Raw genomic sequence first — 21,946 nt, 5'->3', positions numbered from 1 at the left:
AGGACTTTCTGGTTTCACCACTGCAGCTTCAATTTGACATGGTTCCTTGGAATAAGCAAATCTGTTACTTGACCTGATCCACACATATTGTGTTATAAAAACTTTTCGAATGCTTCTAATCATGTTAAGTGTTTTCAGACACTAATGTAAAAAGAGCTGCCCTCCTCTGGTTCACAATGACAATTCGTCCAGCTGTTCAAAAAATTATGAAAAATATTAAACTTAAAAATTATGCAGAGATCCTGCTTAGGTGGGATAATAATTGAAAAATTTAGTTGGTCAAATAAAAAAATATTTTTTTAAGTACATTGTCTTACTAATGCTAAAAAAAAATGTTATCACTTTGTAGTAAGGCTCATTTAAATTTTTTTCTCATTTCAGGTCTCTTCTTGAAGAAGTCATAAATCAATGTGAAACAATTATAATCTACACTATGTAGTTTTATTTTATAATTATTACATATTAATAACCTGCATGAAAAATATACAATGAATAACTCTGTACTAAAATAATTCTGCTTATTCTCTGTCAGTAAAATACTAGTATGATTTTCATTTTATTAATGTCTAATGATGTTGAACATCATTTCATATGCATATTTGCCATCCACACATCTTCTTTGATGAAGTGTATGTTAAAATCTTTTGCCTATTTTTTAATTGGAATATTTGTGATCTTGCTGAGTTTTGAGAGTTTAATATATTCTAAATACAAGTCCTCTATCAAATATATGCTTTACAAATATTTTCTCCCTGTCTGTGGTTTGTCTTTTCATTCTCTTAACGTCATTCAAAGAATAAGTCTTAAATTTTGATAATTTATTAATTTTATCAATTTTTTTCTTCTGTGAATTGTGCTTTGGGTAACATATAATAAATCATCATCTAACTCAAAGACACAAAAATGTTTTCCTATGTCTCCTTCCATAAGTTCTATAGTTTTAGGATTTACATTTAGGATTAATATCCTTTTTTTCGGGTTTTTTTTTTTTTTTTTTTTTTTTTTTTTGTGGCTAGCCAGTATAAGAATCCAAACCCTTTAGGATCCACTTTGAGTTAATGTTTTTATAAGAAGTGAGCTGTGGATACAAATTCTGTTTTGCATATTGATATCCAATTGCTCCTACATCATCTGTTGAAAAAACTATCCTTTGTCCACTAAATATGTCAAAAATCAGTTTTTCATGTATTTGTGGGCCTATTTCTGGGCTCTCTAAATCTATTCCATTGACCTATGTCTATCTTATTTGTTGATTACTGTGATAACTATTTGTAGTAAGTTTTTGTAATAAGTCTTCAAATCAGGTAGGGTTAGTTCTCTGTGTTTTCTCTTAAGTTAGTCTGGCTCTTCTAGACCCCTTGCATTTCCATATAAATTTTAAAATCAGCTTGTCAATTTCTCAATACCTGCTGGAATTTAGATTGCAATTGTGTTGAATCTATAGATCAATTTGGGGAGAATGGACATCTTAATAAACATTACATCTTCCTACTCATAGACAAGACATATTCATTTGTCTTCTTTCATTGTTCTCAACAATGCCTTGTTAGTTTTCAGTATAGAGTTCTTGCACAGTTTTTGTCAGATTTATCCCTAAGTATTTCATATTTTTTAGGCTGTTATAAGTATTTCACATTTTTTATGCTGTTATAAATGGTATTTCTCTCTCTCTCTCTCTTTTTTTTTATGTGACCGGTAAGGGGATCACAACCCTTGGCTTGGTGTCACCCACACCACGCTCAGCCAGTGAGTGCACCGGCCATCCCTACATAGGATCTAAACCTGCGGCGGGAGCGCCTCTGCACTCCCAGCGCCGCACTCTCCCAAGTGAGCCACGGGCCGGCCCTAAATGGTATTTTTTAATTTCAATTGCCAATTGCTTATTTTTAGCAGAGTGTATAGAAATACAACTAAATTTTTATATATTAATCTACTATCCTGAAATCTTACTAAACTCCTTTATTAGTTCTACTAGCTTTTTTTGTAAACTCAAAACAAGGTACCACTACATACCTATTAGAATGGCTAAAATTCAGAAGACAGACAATATCAAGCATTGATAAGAAGGTAGGGAAAGTAGAATTTTTATATATTACTGGTAGGAATATAAATATTACAACTAATTTGAAAAACACCTTGGCAATTTCTTAAAAGGTTAAACATACATCTACCATATGATCCAGACATTCCACTCCTAAGTATTTATCCAAGAAAAACAAAAGGATATGTTCATACAAAAAGTTGTACATGAATGCTTATAGTAGTTTGATTTTTAAAATCAAAAAACTAGGAACAACCCAAATGTTCATCACCAGATGAATGAATAAACCAACTATGATATATACATGGAACACTATTCAGCAATAAAAAGGAATAAGCTATTGATACATGCAACAACATTGATGAATTTGATGTAAATTGTATGATTCCATTCATACGAAACCCTTTAATGTGAAAACAAATCTACTGTGACAGAAAGCAGATCAGTATACACCTGAGGAAGGATTACCAAGGGGCATGAGGAAACTTGGAAGTAATAGTTACATTCACTATCTTGATATTGGGGATGGTTCCATGTCAAAACTTACTAAACTGTATATTTTCAATACATGCAGTTTACTGTATGTCACTAAGACCTCAATTAAAAAGATACCAGTATAATGGTATCTAGGAAAATAAAAGGTAATTGAAAAAGTGATGTAATTGAAAGGTAATATGACTATTTCCATGAACTTTTTGAAGACCTTCATATAATTTACATAACATAAATTTCACCCTTTCAAAGTGTACAATTCAGTGGTTTTTAGTATACTGACAAGGTTGTGCAGCAATCACCACTAATTCCAGAACATTTTCATCACCCCCAAAAGAAATCTGTACTCATTAACAGTCACTCTACACTCTCCCCCAGACCCTCAAAATATAATCTCCAGATAACAACGTATTTCACCTGGTAATCCCAATTCAAGCCTCAAAACCTTTCAAGTTTGAAAGAATGCTTTTAAGTTAATTTCAAAGGCCTGTGGTATAAACACACTGCTACTCTTCACCATTTTATTCTTTCTAATGAGAATCTGAACCATACTGATAAAGACTGATAATTTTAGAGATATTCCAATCATAGAAATGTCATTTAGTGTACATGTGTAATTGTAATAGCGACTGCAATATTATTACTTTTATTAAAATATTAATTCCAAATGTAGAAACTTTATGTTCCTCTTGGCTTCTTCTTACTAGACATCAGTGCCAGGATTCAAGGCTGAACCATGGCTGTGAATGATAAAGAGATGATGCCTTTGCAAATATTAAATCACCGATTATCTGCAAAGCTTTAAAAATTTAAATTAATACAATCCATTTTGAGATAATTGCACCAGGAACTATACTTTCTCAACAACTTTTTAACATTTAATATTTATAAAAGCATTGGAAAAAGCCAATACCACATTGGAAAAATAATGGGCTTACACTCCTCATTGCACCAACTCAGAACATTATGATCAATACTTGTGCCTGTTTTTAAAAAAAGACATCACCATTTATTTTACAGCATCTGTTGATTCTAGAAGAGATGATAATCATAATCAAAATTTCAGCTATTTTTTAATATGAAGGAGTGTGGGTGATGACAAACATACACAATAAACCTTGGAATAATTTATATCTATGTTTAATGATTCTATTATCAACAGATTATTTTTGAAGAAAAACAGAAATTAAACATGATAGAATAAAAAATAACAGCTGATACTAGGATTTTTACACTCCTATGTTTAGAACATTCTGTGAAAACAACACTCGAGCATTATTCATTGCTTAAAAAATTAACTTTTTACATGATATATTCCAAGCTTTCTAAATCACATTAGACAGATTCTCATTGATGAGCCTAAGCAAAGCCTATATTTGAGCATTATACAATTAAAATGTTAAAGCATGATCAGTGAAGGATATTACATTTCCTTGATCAGTAAAATATATGAAATAAGCATTACAGCATGACTATAAAATTGAAATAATAAAGATAGGAAAATTCAGAAAGAACACACAGTGCACTTTTCTGTTTTTATTTTGGCATAACTACTTTCAATGCACATCACCAAGAGAAAGCAAACTATTAATATTTGAGATGGCTATATAAGTACTTCTGAACCTATAAATGTACAAATACTACTAAATATATCCACTTCAGGAAAATTACTGGGTACCCAATAAAAAGAAGAAAACCACAAAGCCTCATTATAACACACGTGTTGGTCAGTTCTATGGGCACTCACAAGCTATTTGAAATTCCACCTGAAAAATTATGAATTGCTGTATCATGGACCTTGCAGCTTGTCAAAACCATGAACATTAAACCCTTGAATATCAAAGTCCTGCTCTAAATGTCTGAGAAAAGACTAAATGAATAAAGAAATGATTTAAATAAATCTCCCAGGCAAAAATATCAACGTGGAATTTTTCACCTAAAACACAGCATTTCTCCTGGATATTTCCCCTAGAGGTATGAAAACTGAAGTTCACATAAATACCTGTACACCAGTGTTTATAGCAGCTCTATTCATAATCAGCAAAAACTGGAAACAACACAAATGTCCTTCAACCAATAAGTCAATAAACAAACATCCATACAATGGTATATAAACACAAAGGAACAAACGATTGGTACACTCAATAACTTGGATAAATCTCAAAGGTATTATGCTGAGTACAAGAAGCCAGCCTCAAAAGGTTACATACTTTATGTTTCCATTTATGCGACATTCTAAAAAAGAAAAAACTGCAATGATGGAGAAAAGATCAGTAGTTGTTCAGGTTAGGGGGAGGGGATGAGTATGATCATAAAGGGATAATGAGGGAATTGGGGGTGGTGGAGTAGAACTATTCTGTATCATGACTGTAGTCGTACTTACATGACTTATATACATGTTAAAATTCACAGCCTGTATATGAAAAAAAGGCCAATTTTACATGAACGATAATTTAAAAAATCAACAGCATTTCCAAGAAATCAACTAATTTTACTTACCCCTTCTGAAAAGTATGACAATGCTGTATAGTCAATTATTTTAAGAATTTGCTCAAGAGTATTTGGTAGTGGTAATAACAAAAGTCAACAAATCGAGTGACTTAAAATCTTTAAACCTCTGCTAAGTTTCCAATCATAAAGGACTTACCAAGTTCACTGAGACTCTGAGCAGCTTTTGTTATCTCTCTACTTCCCCCTTGCAGTTGTCCTTGGAGTCTCTTACTGAGATACAAGATGCGAATAATTCTCCGAAGCAAATCACAGGCAACCTGCACAAATATCACAGTGTTTAAGTATAGCTGACCCATAAAATTTTATTACTATTACTGCTAATATGTGAATCTGTCCATTCTTTCCAGATGCTGAAGACTCATTTGTGCCTTTTTTGTTTCCCACCAATCAGAAACCTAAATAATCATAAGTTTTAAAAAGCATCAAATCTCCTAGAGAACGCACGGAAGTATATTTACCTTTTACAATAAACTCCAATCTATCCCCAATGGAAAGAATTTGGGATTGAGGCCCTGTGAAACCCAAGGATTCTTCTTAGTCTTGGACCAGTTTTCTCAGTCTTGACTCAAGTGGTTCTCAGTCTTTACTCAACTGAACCTACCCATATTAAACTCAAGCGGGTAGGGCCGGCCCGGTGGCGCACTGGAGAGTGCGCTGCTTGGGAGTGCGGCGGCGCTCCCGCCGAGGGTTCGGATCCCATGTGGAGACCGGTTCCTGCTCACTGGCTGAGCGCGGTGCGGCGCAACACCGAGGGTTGCGATCCCGTTGCCAGTCCCCAGTACGGGCGCGACACCGAGGGTTGCGATCCCGTTGCCAGTCCCCAGTACGGGCGCGACACCGAGGGTTGCGATCCCCTTACCGGTCAGTAAAAAAGACAAAAAAGGGGAAAAAAAAAAAAACTCAAGCAGGTAGATTCAAAACGTTCCAATAACTATACCATAGCCCTGACTATTAAATCAGAATCTCTAGGTGTAGGAACCAAGAATCCATATTTTTTTTTAAATAACCCCAGCTGACGCTAATATGCAGCCAAGGTTGACAACAAATATGCCAGGCTGCTTAGCTTTCCTACTACTGCCTGTCATTCCAATCCTGGTTTCTTTTTTCTAGGTCCCTAGAGAAATAGTCTTAACACTTCTCTCAATTTCAATAGTCTAAAGAATTAGCATTCCCCACTTGAGTTTTCCTAATGGTTTTTATCACTAATAAATTACAAAAGGGAAAGTTACTAAAATTTTTTTTAAATGAACCAAAAAAACCCCTATCTCACATACTCACATACTTTCATGTTACCTCCTATTCCCTTATCTTTCCCAGATCTAATACTAGGTCCAAAGGCTGAGATAAGAAATAGATTCATGTACTTTGGAACACTTCATTACAGAAGCTAGATCCAGAGCAGTTGCCTGGGGGAGAGTTAAGTGGAGAGGACAGACAGAATAATCAACATGTAGTATCTTCAGCCTCAGTAATAATAACAAAGGAAAGAGACAGTCAATACTGACGCATCACCACCATCTTTGAATGACACTGAGGCTAGTTGAGAAGCAAGATCACCTCCCCTGTCTAAGGAGAAAAATCCTAAATGATGGCAATAAGAATTAAAAGCTCTGAGAAGACAGGGTCCCTGAGCCTCCAACTATAAAAATTCTTTTACAGATGAAACATATACACGCCAGAGTCACACACAGCCACAACATGCATGCACACAACATACACAAGCATAAAATCAAACATACAATGGTTACAAACATGTAAGCCAAAGGCAACCAAGTATTAAACATGTTTACCTAACTCCTTTTCAGAGTAACTATAATCTGGAGTACTTAAAATAATAAAAGAATGCCCAATAAGTATTTCCCCCTGGAAATTAAAGATTTGGGCATCTTTATCTTTTAATTAAATGTTATTTATTTTCTGAATAGATAATACAAGCACATGATTCAAAATTCAAAAGATAAAAAGTAACATTGAAAAGTTATTCTCATATCTCTATGTCCCCAACTACTCACTTTACAGAAACAACCATTGTTATCAGTTTGCTTGTCAGAATTGCCATTTTCAGATAAAAAAAAATTTGGTATGTAGAATCCCTAGCATCCAATCCTCAGAGATTCTAAATACATCATAAGGAGAAATACCATATTTTACTCTAGCATGATCACATAGAATTGTCCTTATGGAATTCCCTAGTCCTACCCAATAAAGTGTATGCCCTCAAATATGTAAGCTTTGAGTTTATATCTAATGTTTTTATTTTTCAATCATACTTAATCTGTCACCAAGTCTTATTGACTGTCCTACTGCATAACACATAGCTGTTATTTTACATTCCTACAAGAATCACCCTAATCCAAATCTTTATCAAATCGTAATTTTTATCACCTTTACCTTAACACAGTGTTCTCCTGGCTAGCTTTCCAGTCTCTCACTGAAATCTACCCTGCCAGATTTATCTTCTTAAAAACATAGTTTGCAGCACTACGACCCTCTTTTCAATAAACTTTAGTTGCTCTGTACTTACAGATTGTGTTAAATTTTCTGAGAATAGCATTTAATAAAATCTTCAGTCAACAAGTCTTAGCTAATCTATAAGGCGTTAACTCTCACCATTTCCCAATATAGTTGCCTCTATGACAATTTCCTTGCCTTTTTTAAAAAAAATTTTTATTATTAAATATAATATAAACATAGAAAACCACATTCAGAAATATACAATTAAATTAACTTGGAACCACTACACAGATCAGGAGACAGAACTGTCAGCGCTGCAGAAGCCCTCCATGTATTCCCTCCCAATCAAAACACCCTCCATCCCCTTTCACTCTCCCACCCCAACTAAGAGAAACCACTATCCGGACTTTCATAGTAATCACTTCTGTACTTTATTTAGGGTTTTACATACACTTAGGTATAGTGCTATAGTTTAATTTTGCTCTTTTTAATCTATTGGTTCCCTCACCATCTCTTTTTCTCTTCACAATTTGTTGAGTCTATTGGATCATCTGTCCTATAAAGTTTCCCACAGACTAAGTTTTGTTGACTGTATTCCCATAGTGCAGTTTAGTAAGTTCCGCTATCTTCTATACTTCCTATAAATTAGTAATTGAATGTAGGCAGCTTCATCAGACTCAGGTTTAATATTTTTGGCAAGATTAATCATTAGGTGATGGCATATTTATAACACATGTATGATTTTCTCTCCTTTTATAATGTTAGCAGCCACTGGTACTCAATGTCAAAATCCATTAAAACATAAACGATTACAAAATGATGATACCCCAATTCTATCATTTTGTCCTTATTTATGTGCTAGCACATAAAATTTCTCAATAAAAAGAACTTTACCTCATCTATTATTAGTTTACCAGGGTACTGTTCATACAGGAAAGTAAGAATAATCCCTTGGTTTATCAGTTCTCAAAATGAAGTAATGGTTTCCTAATATCCACCTATGATGAACAATTTGGGGGGGGGGGGGGTAGTGTTGCTATTATCATGAACTTATAGATTTAAATATAATGAGGGATGACAATCCATTGTAGCTCTTATCCTTACTGATGCTCAAATCATCTTATTTTGGCAGTGGGAACCTCTGAGAGTGATCAACTATACTACTTTACTTGATACTGAGAGGTTTCCCAGGATTCAGAATTTTCAGTGCTAAAACAGACAGTTGGTCACCCTCCAGCCTCTTCAAGTTAATTCCTGAGTTCCTTTGTCATGAACCTAACAGTTAAAAGCTCCATTAGTATCTGATATAAAAATGTTCCAGGATAATCTTATACATTTCATACCCCAAAACTGGAATCAAAGATTTCTCAAAGAAGTCCCACTTTCCTTTAGTAGGAAACAAACAAACAGCATTTCAAGACCACACTCTGGAAACTAGACTTGCTTATTTCTGGGACTTTTCCACAGACATAGCCAGGAAATGCCAGAATTAAAATATCATATAAATATTCATTTGCTTTATTCTACAATACACACAAAATACTCTCAGATTAACATTATACATATACATACATACGTAGATATAGATATATATAAGGTATATACTATTTTAAAACAGAATTAAAATAGCTCACAAGTTCATCATACTGATACTTCCAATTAAAAGTCAGAAGCACAGGGTGTTTATTTAACCTTCTATCTTATATCTGTATATAATTTCTTCCACACTGATACTCCTAGATCTCAAAAACATAGGCAATAAGAGAATCAATGTATAATTTGCTTTGCTGTACAATATACAGAAAACATCCACATTTATTATATTTACAGATTCAAAGTATTTTATTGGTCACTCTATCATAGCCTCTGAAAAAATAAATGTGTAAATCTAAATTTTACCCAGTAACCATATGGTTCTGTATAAAACAAACACACAAACAAAAACACAGAAGAACAAACAAAACAAACAAAAAACTTCCCTTGGATTGAGTTATTGTTACAATTATTATTGGCACTCAATCAAAAAAATCACAGATTTTAATGAATAGTTTATATAAAAGAAAAAAATCACTGAAAATGAATCTCACAGTCTTTTTTTTTATTTTTTTTTCCTTTTTGTCTTTTTTCGTGTCTGGCAATGGATCGCAACCCTCAGTGTCGCGCCCGTACCAGACCAGGACCGGCAACGGTATCGCAACCCTCGGTGCTGCGCCCGCACCTCGCTCAGCCAGTGAGTGGGAACCGGTCTGTATGTGGGATCCGAACCCTCGGAGGGAGCGCTGCTGCGCTCCCAAGCGGCGCACTGTAGCAGTGCGCCACCGGGCTGGCCCTACAGAAAACAATATCTGATTAATAAAACCAATGCTACAATAAAAAATATGATTGCTGAAAATAGTTTAAAAGTTTTTCGCATATGCTCTCCCCACATATTTTTTTTACAGTTAAATTCTCTTAGTCAAAACATACAGTTACATACGAAACTCTCCTTTATAACCCTCATTTAATCCTACTTCTAATGCTCATCACTAGTCTTTATGTATCTCTAGTTATTTTGGTTGTCTGAAGTATATTGTCTATTAGATTCCTTAGGAAAATTTCACAGAAATAATATTACCTACATTCTTGTATGTTGATGGCAGTCTCTATATTGAAAATCAGTGTGGCTGGTGTATCAATTATCTACTGCTGCGTAAGAAACCAGCCCAAAACTTAGTAGCTGAAAATGATTTATTACACACACTGTGGGTCAGAAATTTTGCAAAGATTCAGCTGCTCCATGTGGTGCCACCTGGAATCACTCACTCTGCTGCATTCAGCTAACTAGGCTGATCCAGATAGTACAAAAAGGCTTCACTTACATGTCTGGAGCCTCAGTGGTTCTTTACCTGTCAGTTCCACATGGCTAACTTGGACTTCCTCACAGCATGGAATTCCCAAGGTTGTTAAACTTCTTACATTAATACTGGCTTTTCCAAAACAGCTATATGAAGGTACTTTTAAAAGTTTGTGGAAGGATACATATTATCATTTAATTTTATTTTTCCACAAACTTTTTGAAGTACCCTCGTAAAAGTTGCTGAGCCCCTTAAAGTCCAGGACCCAAACTAGCACAGCATCACTTCCACCAGCAATTAAAATCTGTTGAGTGACAAGGATGTTCTGAGTCAGGGAAGAAAAAAAATGTTCAAAGGAATGAATATGAGAATTTCTAGCACATTCAGGAATATAATAAGTAGTTTAACATGACTAGTGTTCAGGGTAAATTTTTTTAGAATGACAAAAGGTAAAGTTGGTCAATTTAAGCAGATGCCAGAATATGAATTAGCTTATTAGCCATACTAAGAAGGTGGGACTATTCTATTTCTTGATACAAAACTACTGAATAATTTTATCAAGAGAATAGAGAGATGTGATGTTTGTTTTATAAAGATGAGAGATGAGTTTCCTATTTTGTAACGGCAAACTAGGATATTAACTTCCCACTAAAAACAACTAAAAATGTACATAAAATGTAAAGACATCTAAAAAGATCAAAGAGAGGACAGCACAAACAGGAATATCAGACCAAAACTAAAGCAAAAAAGGAACTCAAAGAGAAAAAAAGCAAATACAAATGGTCTTCAAAAAGTTCATGGAAAGATTATCTTTTAATTATATTTTTCCACAAACTTTTTGAAGTATCCTCGTACACTTGTAATCTAAAAACATTTGTTAATCCTAGAAAACTAGAACTTACATTTTGAGAGCCTCTGAGGCAAAGGAGGGGTGGAGGGTTAAAGTTGATCGAATTTAAGTTAATGTTTGTCTTGAACTAGTAGTGATTCCTAATGCCACAGAAAACAAAACAAATCCTCTCTGAAGGACTCAGATATTAAAAATAATAATCTTTCAAATAAAATGTCCAGCACACAACAAAAGGCAACCAGGCAACTAGGGAAATTGGATTCCATAGACAGAACCAGCAACCAAAGTCAAACCCACAAAGACTACAAACACTGTACCAGATTTAAGATAATAAAATAGCTCTGGAGAATATTTTCAAAGAAACAAAAGTAATAAAAAATAAGACAGGTGATGTAGCATTTTAGAAAAAGAAAAAATAGAACTCCTAAAAATAAAAAAACACAATGACCAAAATTTACAAAAATAATGAATAGACTAGCTTAAACACAGGCTATAAATAGCTGAAGAAAAAATTAATGAAATGGAGGACCAACCAGGGAAAAAAAACCCAGAGAACAACATGGAAAAACAAAAACGCAAAAATTTTTAAGAGAGAGTAAATGACTTAGAGGATAACCTGGAAAGTTTGGCATACATTTCATCAGAATCTAAAGAAAAAGGAGAGAGAATGGTGTACATTTGAAGAAATCATGGTTAGAAACGATAAAAGAGACAAACTCATACAATGAAGAAAAAAATGAATTCTAAGTGAGATGAATAAAAAGAAACCACATCTGAAACTTCAGGGAGTCAAAACAAAGTGAAAATCTTAATAGAAGCCAGAGGAAAAATACAAATTACCTTCAAAGGCCATAGTCAGAATGACAGCTTCTTAATAACTAATTTGAAACACAGTGGAATATTTAATAAATGCAGAAAGTAACCAACAATTCTACAAGGAAGGAAAAAAGGGAAGAAGGAAAGATTACCCAATTTAAAAATGGGCAAAGGATTTGAATAGACATTTCTCCAAAGAAGATACATAAATGGCCAATAGGCACAATAAAAGATGCTCAAATCATTCGTCATTAGGAAAATTCAAATCAAAATGACAATGAGATACTACTTCATACCCATTAGGATGAGTATTAAAAAAAGTGTTGGCAAAAAGAGACAAATTGGAACCTTCACACATTGCTGATGGGAATGAAAACAGTGCAATTGCCTTGGAAACAGTCTGGCATTCTTCAAAATGTTAAACATAGGGTTAGAATATGAGCTAGCATACTTTTCTCAGGTATATATGAAATGAAAAATACTTTTCCACACAAAAAAAATTACACACATGAAAACTCATTCATAGCTGTCTATTCACAGTAGCTAAAAAGCAGAAACAGGCTTCTGGTCAAGATGGTGGAATAGACGGTCCCCAGCATCACTCTCTCCCAAATTACAACTATTAAAAATCAACCAATTTACAACTATTAAAAAACAATGACAACCAAGCTGGGGCTGCTAGAGCTCAGGGTAAGAGGAGGAGAGACCTACGGAGTGCATGAAGGTGGGAGAAGCCATGATGAGAGGAAAAAAACCCACTCTGTTTCATGCCGTGGCCACTTTAAGGCTGGAACTGCTGAATGCATGGCACAGAAGCCAGCAAAAGCTGCAGCTGTGCCTTTCAAATGAAGTTGCTTGGAGGTGGCAGGGGAGAAGAGGGCTGTGGTAGCCCCCAGGCCAGCAGTACCACCAACATGTGGTTCCCATGGACCCACATAGGAGCGAGGAGCCACAACAACTGAAAAAAAGGAGCCAATCAGAGGCTGGTGAGTCATAGCAAGGGATCAGAGCATGACCCGTCCTGTGGGAATTGTTTGGAGCACCGGCAGTGGGGGAGACGGGCCCACCGGGAGAACACTGGGGCACAGCAAGGACTGCTGATCTGTCCCCCAACCAGTGCAGGACCACTCAGAGGAGACTGGTCAGGTATATAGAACTGCAAGGGGTGCAGTTTGATGAAAAGACTCAGGCCCAGACCAGTGTTTCTATACCACAGGTGCACCAGATTTCACCAGATCTGGAAGTACCTATAGTCAACTATTAAAACCTGAGCTGCACGAAAAGCCTTCCCTAGGGAATCAGCAGCAAAGCAGCAATTTAGCCCAACCACAGAGCTCTAGTACAGAGCTCTGGACCTACAGGAAGTTCCCCCACTTTATTTTATTTATTTTTTTAAAAAGATGACCGGTAAGGGTAGATCTTAACCCTTGACTTGGTGTTGTCAGCACCACACTCTCCCAAGTGAGCTAACCAGCCATCCCTATATAGGGATCTGAACTCATGGCCTTGGTGTTATCAGCACCACACTCTCCCAAGTGAGCTAACCAGCCATCCCTATATAGGGATCTGAACTCATGGCCTTGGTGTTATCAGCACCACACTCTCCCAAGTGAGCGACGGGCAGGCCCAAGTTCCCCCATTTTAAAAGTAAGCAAAGGACAACAAATTAGTAACAGTGAAGAGTTTAAGTGGTGGGAACAGCAAATAATCCAACACAGAACTGAAAGAAAAAACAAAGTACCCATAACCAGAGACAAAGTTTGATAACTAGTAAAGGTCTCATTTCACCAAAGAAGACCTATAACACCTAGAAGGACTGGAAGTCCCCTGGGCTACCAAGCAAGGAAGGGGGGAGGGCCTGGGGCCTCAGCCATGCCCCCCAATACCAGCGACCAGTCCCAAGGATGGGGGCCTCAGCCACACGCCCCTGATAAGTGTAACCACCCCAGTGACAACCACTGAGCCACCACAGGAAAAGCCCTGGACTCTCTCGAGCCAGGGTGGCAGTGGGCCGAGGGCTTCATCCACATCCCTCCCGCACGAGCAACCAGCCCAGAGGTGACCACCAATTTGCTGCAGGAGGCGCCCTAGGCTCTCCTGAGCCAGGGTGGCAGGGGGTCGTGGATCTCAACCATGCCCCCCACCCACGCTCAGCCAGCCCTGTAAGTACCAGCAAGCCTCAACAAGAAGGGCCCCTGGTTCTTCAGCTGGGGTGGTGGGGGGCAAGGGCTACTGCCACACCCCCTTGACATATGCACCCAGCCCAGCAATAACCAAGCCACCTCTGGAAGCCTACTGGTCTCCCCTATGGGAATGTGGGGAGTGCCACAGAGCTCGATCACACCCCTCCTTTCTCCTCCTTCTTCCCAGCCCATTTCCTTACCCTTTTCCCTCTCCCTCTCCCTCCCAAGTGCTCTACAACATCGTAGAATGTAAAAAAATAATAATAATAATAAAATTAAAAAATAAGTAAATAAAAATAAATAAAAAAATAAAAAGTAGAAACAACCCAAATATCTATAAACTAATGGATAGATAAACAAACTGAATGGATAAACAAAAATATGGTATATTCATACAATGGAATATTATTCGGCCACAAAAAGTAGTGAAGTACTGATATATGCTACGATATGGATAAACCTTAAAAATACTTGCTAAATGAGAGAAGCCAGACACAAAATGCCACATATTGTATGATTCACTTAATTGAAATGTCTAGAATAGGCAAATGCATAGAGAGAGACAGCAGATTAGTGGTTGAGAGCTGGATGTGGGGAAGTGGGCATAGGGAATAACTGCTAATGGATACGAGGTATCTTTTGGGGTAATGAAAATGTTCTGGCATTTAGATAGTGGTGATTAAATACTACATTCACAAGATACAACCTTGTGAATATTATAAAAACCACTCAACTGTATACTTTAAAGTGGCAATTTTATGGTATGTGATTTATAACCAGATTTTAAAAAATGAAGGCAGCTTCTTACAATGACGGGATAATAGGGTCTGATTTACCTTTCCATTTTAAACAACTGGAAAATTAAACAAAATATATGAAATAATTTTCAGACAACAAGAAGAATTGGGCAACAGAAAGCACAGGACTGTGATCCCTAAGAGAAAAAAGAAAATGAGCTTAAAAATTATCTTGGTTTGGGCCAAGCCCATGGTGCACTCGGGAGAGTGCGGCGCTTGGGAGCACGGTAGCGCTCCTGCCGCGGGTTCAGATCCTATATAGGGATGACCGGTGCGCTCACAGCGCTCACTGGCTGAGCGCAGTGCGGCTGGTCTCAAAAAGGACCAAAAAAAAAAAAAATTATCTTGGTTTACTGCTGGGAGACAATTTTCAAGCTGCAGCAAAAGGAAGGGAAAGGCAACCAAAAGATGATAGCCTCTCTGAAACGGGGAAAAAGATGAGACTTTAGGAAAGCCAAAAAAGGTAGTTTGTGAGCAGAGAATTGAAGAGAAGCTGCACAAAGGGAGATTGTGGAGATCTGCTGAAGGGTGGCCTCAAGCCTCTGACTGAGTACCAATCTGTACATGAGTGAGTGAGAAACACAAAGAAAGAAACACTGAAATAATTTACAGAGCTCACACATGTTCCCACCAACCACAGCAGAAAGACCTACTGGTAAATAAGACTAAACTAGCCCTAGGACAAAGGTGGCTCTGGAGCTGCACTAATGAAGATTTAAAAGCAAACCTCAAAAAGATCCAACTCACTCAAAGTAACTTAAGTGTGAGCCAGGATAAAGCCCAACACTATTAAAGGAAATTTGAAACAATCTAGTACCTCCAAACATAAAATACACATTTCCAAATTTAATCAAAAATTACCAAGCATGAGGGACCGGTTGGTGGCTCACTTGGGAGAGCATGGTGCTAATAACACCAAGGTCAAGGGTTCAGATCCCCATATTGGCAAGCCGCCAAAAAAAAAAAAAAAAAAAAATTCATTTAATCTAAAGATTACCAGGCATGCAAAGAAGCAAAAAGTAAAGCCAATCCACAAGAAAAAAGTCAATCAACAAAAACAAACTCAGAAATAACAGACAGAAATGGTGAAATATCTATTATAAATATGCTCTATATGTTCAAGAAGGTAAACAAAAATATGAACGTCATAACAGACATAAGAAGATGCAAATAAATATACTAGAGATGAAAAGTACACTATGTAAAATTTAAACACACACAGGATGAGAATAACAGCAGATGAGACACTTTTAAAAAGATGAGAAAATTCATAAGCAATTCCAGGTAGACTATAGATCTAAACATATGAAGCAAATGATATAGCTTTAAGAAGACAATATAGAATATCTTCATGACTTCAGGATAGGAAAAGTTCTCTAAAACAAGACAGAAAAATACTAAGCATAAAAGAAAAACTGGGGAAATCCAACTTCTATCCATCAAGACAGGGGGCAGAGGGAAAGAGAAGGCAAGTCCAAAGGGATATCTGAATCACATACATTAGAGGACTTATACCATGTATTCAACCTCCTTATTAATTATTTCCCTGAAAAACAAAACCACAATGAGATATCACCACACATCCAACTTATTGATCACTGGGAAGCCTGGCAACACTAAGTGTTGTCAAGAATACAAACCAACAGTAACTCTCATAACCATTTAGGAAAAGAGTATGGCATTATCTAATAAAGTTAAAGATCAAAAATCCTATAACCCAAAAATCCCATTCCTAGGATATACCTTACAGGAAGGGGTATTTACATGAGCCAACATATTTGTACAAAACTTATCACAGCAGTATTGTTCATACTGGCACCAAGCTGGAATTAACCCAAAAGTCCATCAGCATAGTACTCATATAATGGCATATTCTACACAATGAAAACCAACTAAATAACAAGCAACATGGATAACTATTAAACTGCATACTACTTCTTTAAAAAAGTAGGGTATTAGGGCCAGCCCATGGCTCACTTGGGAGAGTGTGGTGCTGATAACACCAAGGCCACAGGTTTGGATCCCTATATAGGGATGGCCGATTAGCTCACTTGGGAGAATGTGGTGCTGACAACACCAAGTCAAGGGTTAAGATCCCCTTACCGGTCATCTTTTAAAAGTAAAAAAAAAAAAAAAAAGGTATTATAACATAATTTTTTTTTCTGACCAGTAAGGGGATCGCAACCCTCGGAACAGTGTGGTCCACACCACGCTCAGCCAGTGAGTGCACCAGCCATCCCCATATAGGATCTGAACCCGCATCCTCAGCGCTCCCAGCGCCGCACTCTCCCAAGTGAGCCACAGGGCTGGCCCATAATTTTAAATGACAAAACCAATGTCAGATGTTGACAAATGACATCAGCAATATGGCAAAATAGGACTTCCCAGCTCTCCAGCTTGCAGACACATCAATTTGAACAACTATTCACACAAAAATACCTTTGCAAGAGCTAAAGACCAGATAAGATATTACAGTACCTGGATATAGCACAGAAATAAGAGACATATTTAAGAGGGTAGGAAGGACAGTTTCACATTACTCACATCATCCTTCCCCCAACCCTAAGCAGCTCAGCACAGAGACAGATATCTTTTGGATTGGGGAAGAAGGAAATGAGCACTGTACTTTACTCCAAACCCCAAAACCAAGCCTTCCGCAGTAAAACCCAGCAACAGGTAGTCCTCCATAGCCCCAGACTCCAGGCCAGTACTTGCAAACCAGGTCTCCTAACCCACCCACTCCAGATTGGCTCCAGACTTCAGGCCCTCCCCAAACCACCCATCAACAGGCTGCCCCCCCCATCCCCCAGAGTCAGGCTCCAGGCTGATCCCTGCAGCCCCAGGTTCCAGTAAGGTACTGCAGACTCAGTCTGCAGGCCAGTGTCTGCAGCCCCAGGCTTTGGGCCCACCCCAGTCCTAGTTCGGCACCCACAGACCAGACCCTGCAGCCGCATTCTCCAGACTGGTCCACATGGCCCCATAATTCAGGCCTGCCGTATTGCCAGGTAAGTACCTGTGGCCTCAGACACAAGACCTGCTCCCACAGACACAGGCTCCAGGACTGCCCTAGGAACTCACACACCAAGCCAGTCACTTTGGCCCCACACTCCAGCAGACCCAGAGTCCAGACCTCCTCCAGCAGGCCCAGGGTCCAAGCCCAACCCAAAAGAAGCCAGCAGTGAGCGGGGTCCTATGGCTATAGGACCCAGGCCCACCCCAGTGGCCCCAAGCTCCAGGCAGGATCTCATGGACCTACCTGCAGGCTAGCATCCAGGCCAGTATCCACACACCCAAACTCCAAGCCTTCCCAGCTCAAGACCAAACCCAGGTTCCAGGCCAGTTACTATCCAGGATCCAGTGGACCCAAGGTCCAGGCCTACTCTAGCAAAACAAGGCTCCAGGACCAACCCTGCAGACCCAGGCTCCAGGCTGGCCATGGTGAATCCAGGACCCAGCCTCGACCCACAGACTCAAACTCCAGGCTGGTTAGCTCAGTTGGTTAGCGTGTGGTACTGATCATACCAAGGTCTGGGATTCAATCCCTGTACTGGTCAGCACAAAATCAAAAAAAAAAATTTTTTTAATAAAATAAAATAAAAACATACAAAAGAAAACTCACTGGTAAAAGTAAGTACACAGTCAAATTCAGAATACTCTAATACTGTAAAGGTAGCGTGCAAATCACTTATATTTTTAGTATGAAGGTTAAAAGATAAAACTACTTCAAATAATCATAGCTACAATAATTTGTTAAGGAATACACAATAGAAAAAGATGTAAATTATGACATCAAAAATATAAGACATGGGGATGAAAGTAAAAGTACAGAGTTTTCATACATAATCAAAGTTAAGTTGTTATCATGGTAAAACCTCATGGTAACCACAAAGCAAAAATCTATAATACACACGCAAAAGATAAGTAAGAAATCAAAGTATACCACTATAGAAAACCATCTAATCACAGAGGAAGACAGCAAGAGAGGAAGAAGACACAGTATCTAAAAATCAACCAGCAAACAATTAACAAATGGCAATAATAAGTCCTCATCAATCAATAATTATCTTGAATATAAATGAATCAATTCTCCAATCAAAAGACATAAAGCAACTGAATGGATAAAACATCAAGACCCAACTATACGTTACCTACAAGAGCCTCACTTCACCTTTAAGAACACATATAGACTCGAAGTGAAGGGATGGAAAAAAAATATTCCATGTAAATGGAAACCAAAAGACAACAGTCATAGCTATACTTAGATAAAACAGAATAAACAGCAAAAAAGAAACAAAGAAGGACATTATATAATTATAAAGGAGTTCAGTTCATTAATAGGATATCTCAATTGTAAATATACATGTATGCAACACCATAGCACCTAAATATATAAAAGCAAACATTAATATATCTGAAGGAAAAGACAGCTACAACACAGTAATAGTAGAGGACTTCAGTACTCCACTTTCAGCAATGGACTGATCATCCATACGGAAAATCAATAAGGAAACAGCATATCTGAACTACACTCTAGACTAATGGACCTAACAGATATATACAGAACATTCCATCCAATAGCAGAATACCCACTTTTCTCAGCACACGTGTAACATTCTCCAGGATAGATCATATGTTAGGCCACAAAGCAAGTCTTAGTAAATTTAAGAAGACTGAAATCATATCAAATATCTTTTCTGACCACAATGGTATGAAACCAGAAATAAATAACAGGAGGAATTTTGTAAAATTCACAAATACGTGGAAATTAAACAACATGCTCTTGAACAACCAATAGATCAAAGAAGAAATTTAAAAGGGAAATTAAAAAATATATTGAGACAAATGAAAATGGACCCACAACATACCAAAACTTATGGGATGCTGCAAAAAACAGTTCTAAGAGAGAAGTTTACAGCAATTAATGCCTAAATCAAAGAAGATCTTAAATAAACAACCTAATATTAAACCTCAAGAACTAGAAAAAGAACAAAGTCCAAAGTTAGAAGGCAGAAATAAATTGAGACTAGAAAAATAGAACAGAAAAAAAAAATTGACAAAACTAAACTAAGATATGGTTTTTTGAAAAAAATCAACAAAATGAACAAACCTTTACCCAGACTAAGAAAAAAAGAAGACTCTAATAAATAAAATTATTATAACTGATATCACAGAACTACAAAAGATCATAAGACTATTGTGAACAATTACATGCCAACAAATTGGATAACCTAGAAGAAATGGATAAATTCCTGGACACATACAAGCTACCGAAACTGAATCACAAGAAGATATATAGTCTAAACAGACCAACAACGAGTAAGGAGATTAAAGAAGTAATAAAAAGTCTCTCATCAAAGAAAAGCCAAGGACCTGATGGTTTCACTGCTAAATTCTACCAAAGGTTTAAAGGTTTAAAGAAGAATTAATACTAATCTTCAAACTCTTCCAAAAAAAAAAAAACAAAGAAAACACTTCTAAACTCATTTTACAAGGCCAGCATTATCTTGATATCAAAGACGGAGACACTACAGGAAAATTAAACTACAGGTCAATATCCCTGAGTAACATAGATGCAAAAATCCTCAACAAAATACTAGCAAACCAAATTCAACAGCAAACTAAAAGGATCATTCTCCATGATCGAGTATGACTTCTCCCAAGGATACAAGGATGGTTCAACATAGGCAAATCAATAAATGTGATATGCCATGTTGACAGAATGAAGGATAAAAACTATATGATCATCTCATTAGATGCAGAAAATGCTTATGGCAAAATTCATCCTTTCATGATAAAAACTCAACAAATTAGCTATAGAAGGAATATACCTCAACCCAATAAAGATCAGACACAGGGTACTTCAACAAGTTCATGGAAAAAATGGGATTAAAAGATAATACAAATCTTTCCATGAACTTTTTTGAAGAACCCTCATATGACAAGCTCACAGCTAATATCACATTCAACAGTGAAAGCCGAAAGCTTTCCCTGTAAGATCAGAAACAAGACAAGAATGCCTACTCTCGCCACTTCTAAAGGCCTAGACAGAGCTATTGGGCAAGAGAGAAATAAAGGGCATACAAATTGGAAAGGACGAAATAAAATTGTCCTTGTTTGCAGACAACATGATATTTTATACAGACAATCATAAAGACTCCACCAAAAAAATGGTTAGAACTAATAAACAAATTCAGTAAAGTTAGAGGATACAAAACGAACATACAAAAATCAGTAGTGTTTCTATACACGAACAATGAACCATCCCAAAAAGAAATCAAGAAAACAATACCATTTATAATATCTACAAAAAAATAAACTACTTAGAAATAAATTTAACCCAAGGAGGTGAAATCTGTACCCTAACAAATATAAAATATTGATGAAACAAATTGAAGAAGACACAAATAAGGTAATAAATTATTATACACTGCAATAATAGAGTAAAATAATTCACTTGAATAACAGTTTAGATTTGTATTTTTCAAATTGGATATCTTTTTTAAGGCTTTTTAGTATTTTTCTTTTTCTCTCATGTTCAGTTCTCATTCTCTTATTTCTTCTGAACTCATACTTTTGAGATGTGTCCACTTATTAAAAAAAACATGAATAAGAGCTAAAAGACAACCAACCAACAGAGTGGGAGAAAATATTTGCAAAATACACATCCGACAAAGGACTAATATCCAGAATATATAAGGAACTCAAACAACTTTACAAGAAAAAAACAAGCAACCCAATCAAAAAATGGGCAAAAGAGCTAAGCAGGCATTTATCTAAGGAAGATATACAAATGGCCAACAGTCATAGGATTCCATTTTTTATAGCTTAATAGTATTTCATTGTGTACATCTAGCAAAGATTTTAAAAATCTATTTCTTTTTTTTTTTTTTTCTTTTTTTTTTATGGTTTTTTTTTTTTTTTTTGTCAATATACAATGTAGTTAGTTATTGTGTCCCATCATCAAAACC

At 36.6% G+C, this 21,946-nt stretch overlaps 1 protein-coding gene across 1 annotated transcript in view; it reads right to left on the bottom strand.

The window, feature by feature from the left end:
• Positions 1 to 3,657: 3,657 nt before the first annotated feature.
• LOC103586181 (conserved oligomeric Golgi complex subunit 5-like) overlaps positions 3,658 to 21,946 on the bottom strand; it is a 33,177-nt gene continuing 14,888 nt past the window's right edge. The window contains exons 6-7 of the mRNA XM_008567373.1: positions 5,181 to 5,301; positions 3,658 to 4,946 (exon numbers count right to left, since the gene is read on the bottom strand). Coding sequence (XP_008565595.1) covers positions 4,933 to 4,946; positions 5,181 to 5,301 — 135 coding nt within the window. The 3' untranslated portion in view covers positions 3,658 to 4,932. The remainder of the gene's footprint in view (positions 4,947 to 5,180; positions 5,302 to 21,946) is intronic.

This window comes from Galeopterus variegatus, unplaced genomic scaffold (genome assembly GCF_000696425.1).
Source record: "Galeopterus variegatus unplaced genomic scaffold, G_variegatus-3.0.2 Scaffold313, whole genome shotgun sequence".
In the NCBI taxonomy this organism is placed as follows: Eukaryota; Metazoa; Chordata; class Mammalia; order Dermoptera; family Cynocephalidae; genus Galeopterus; species Galeopterus variegatus.
The sequence above is the reverse complement of the archived record's forward strand: the minus strand, read 5'-3'. Positions and strand labels throughout refer to the sequence as shown.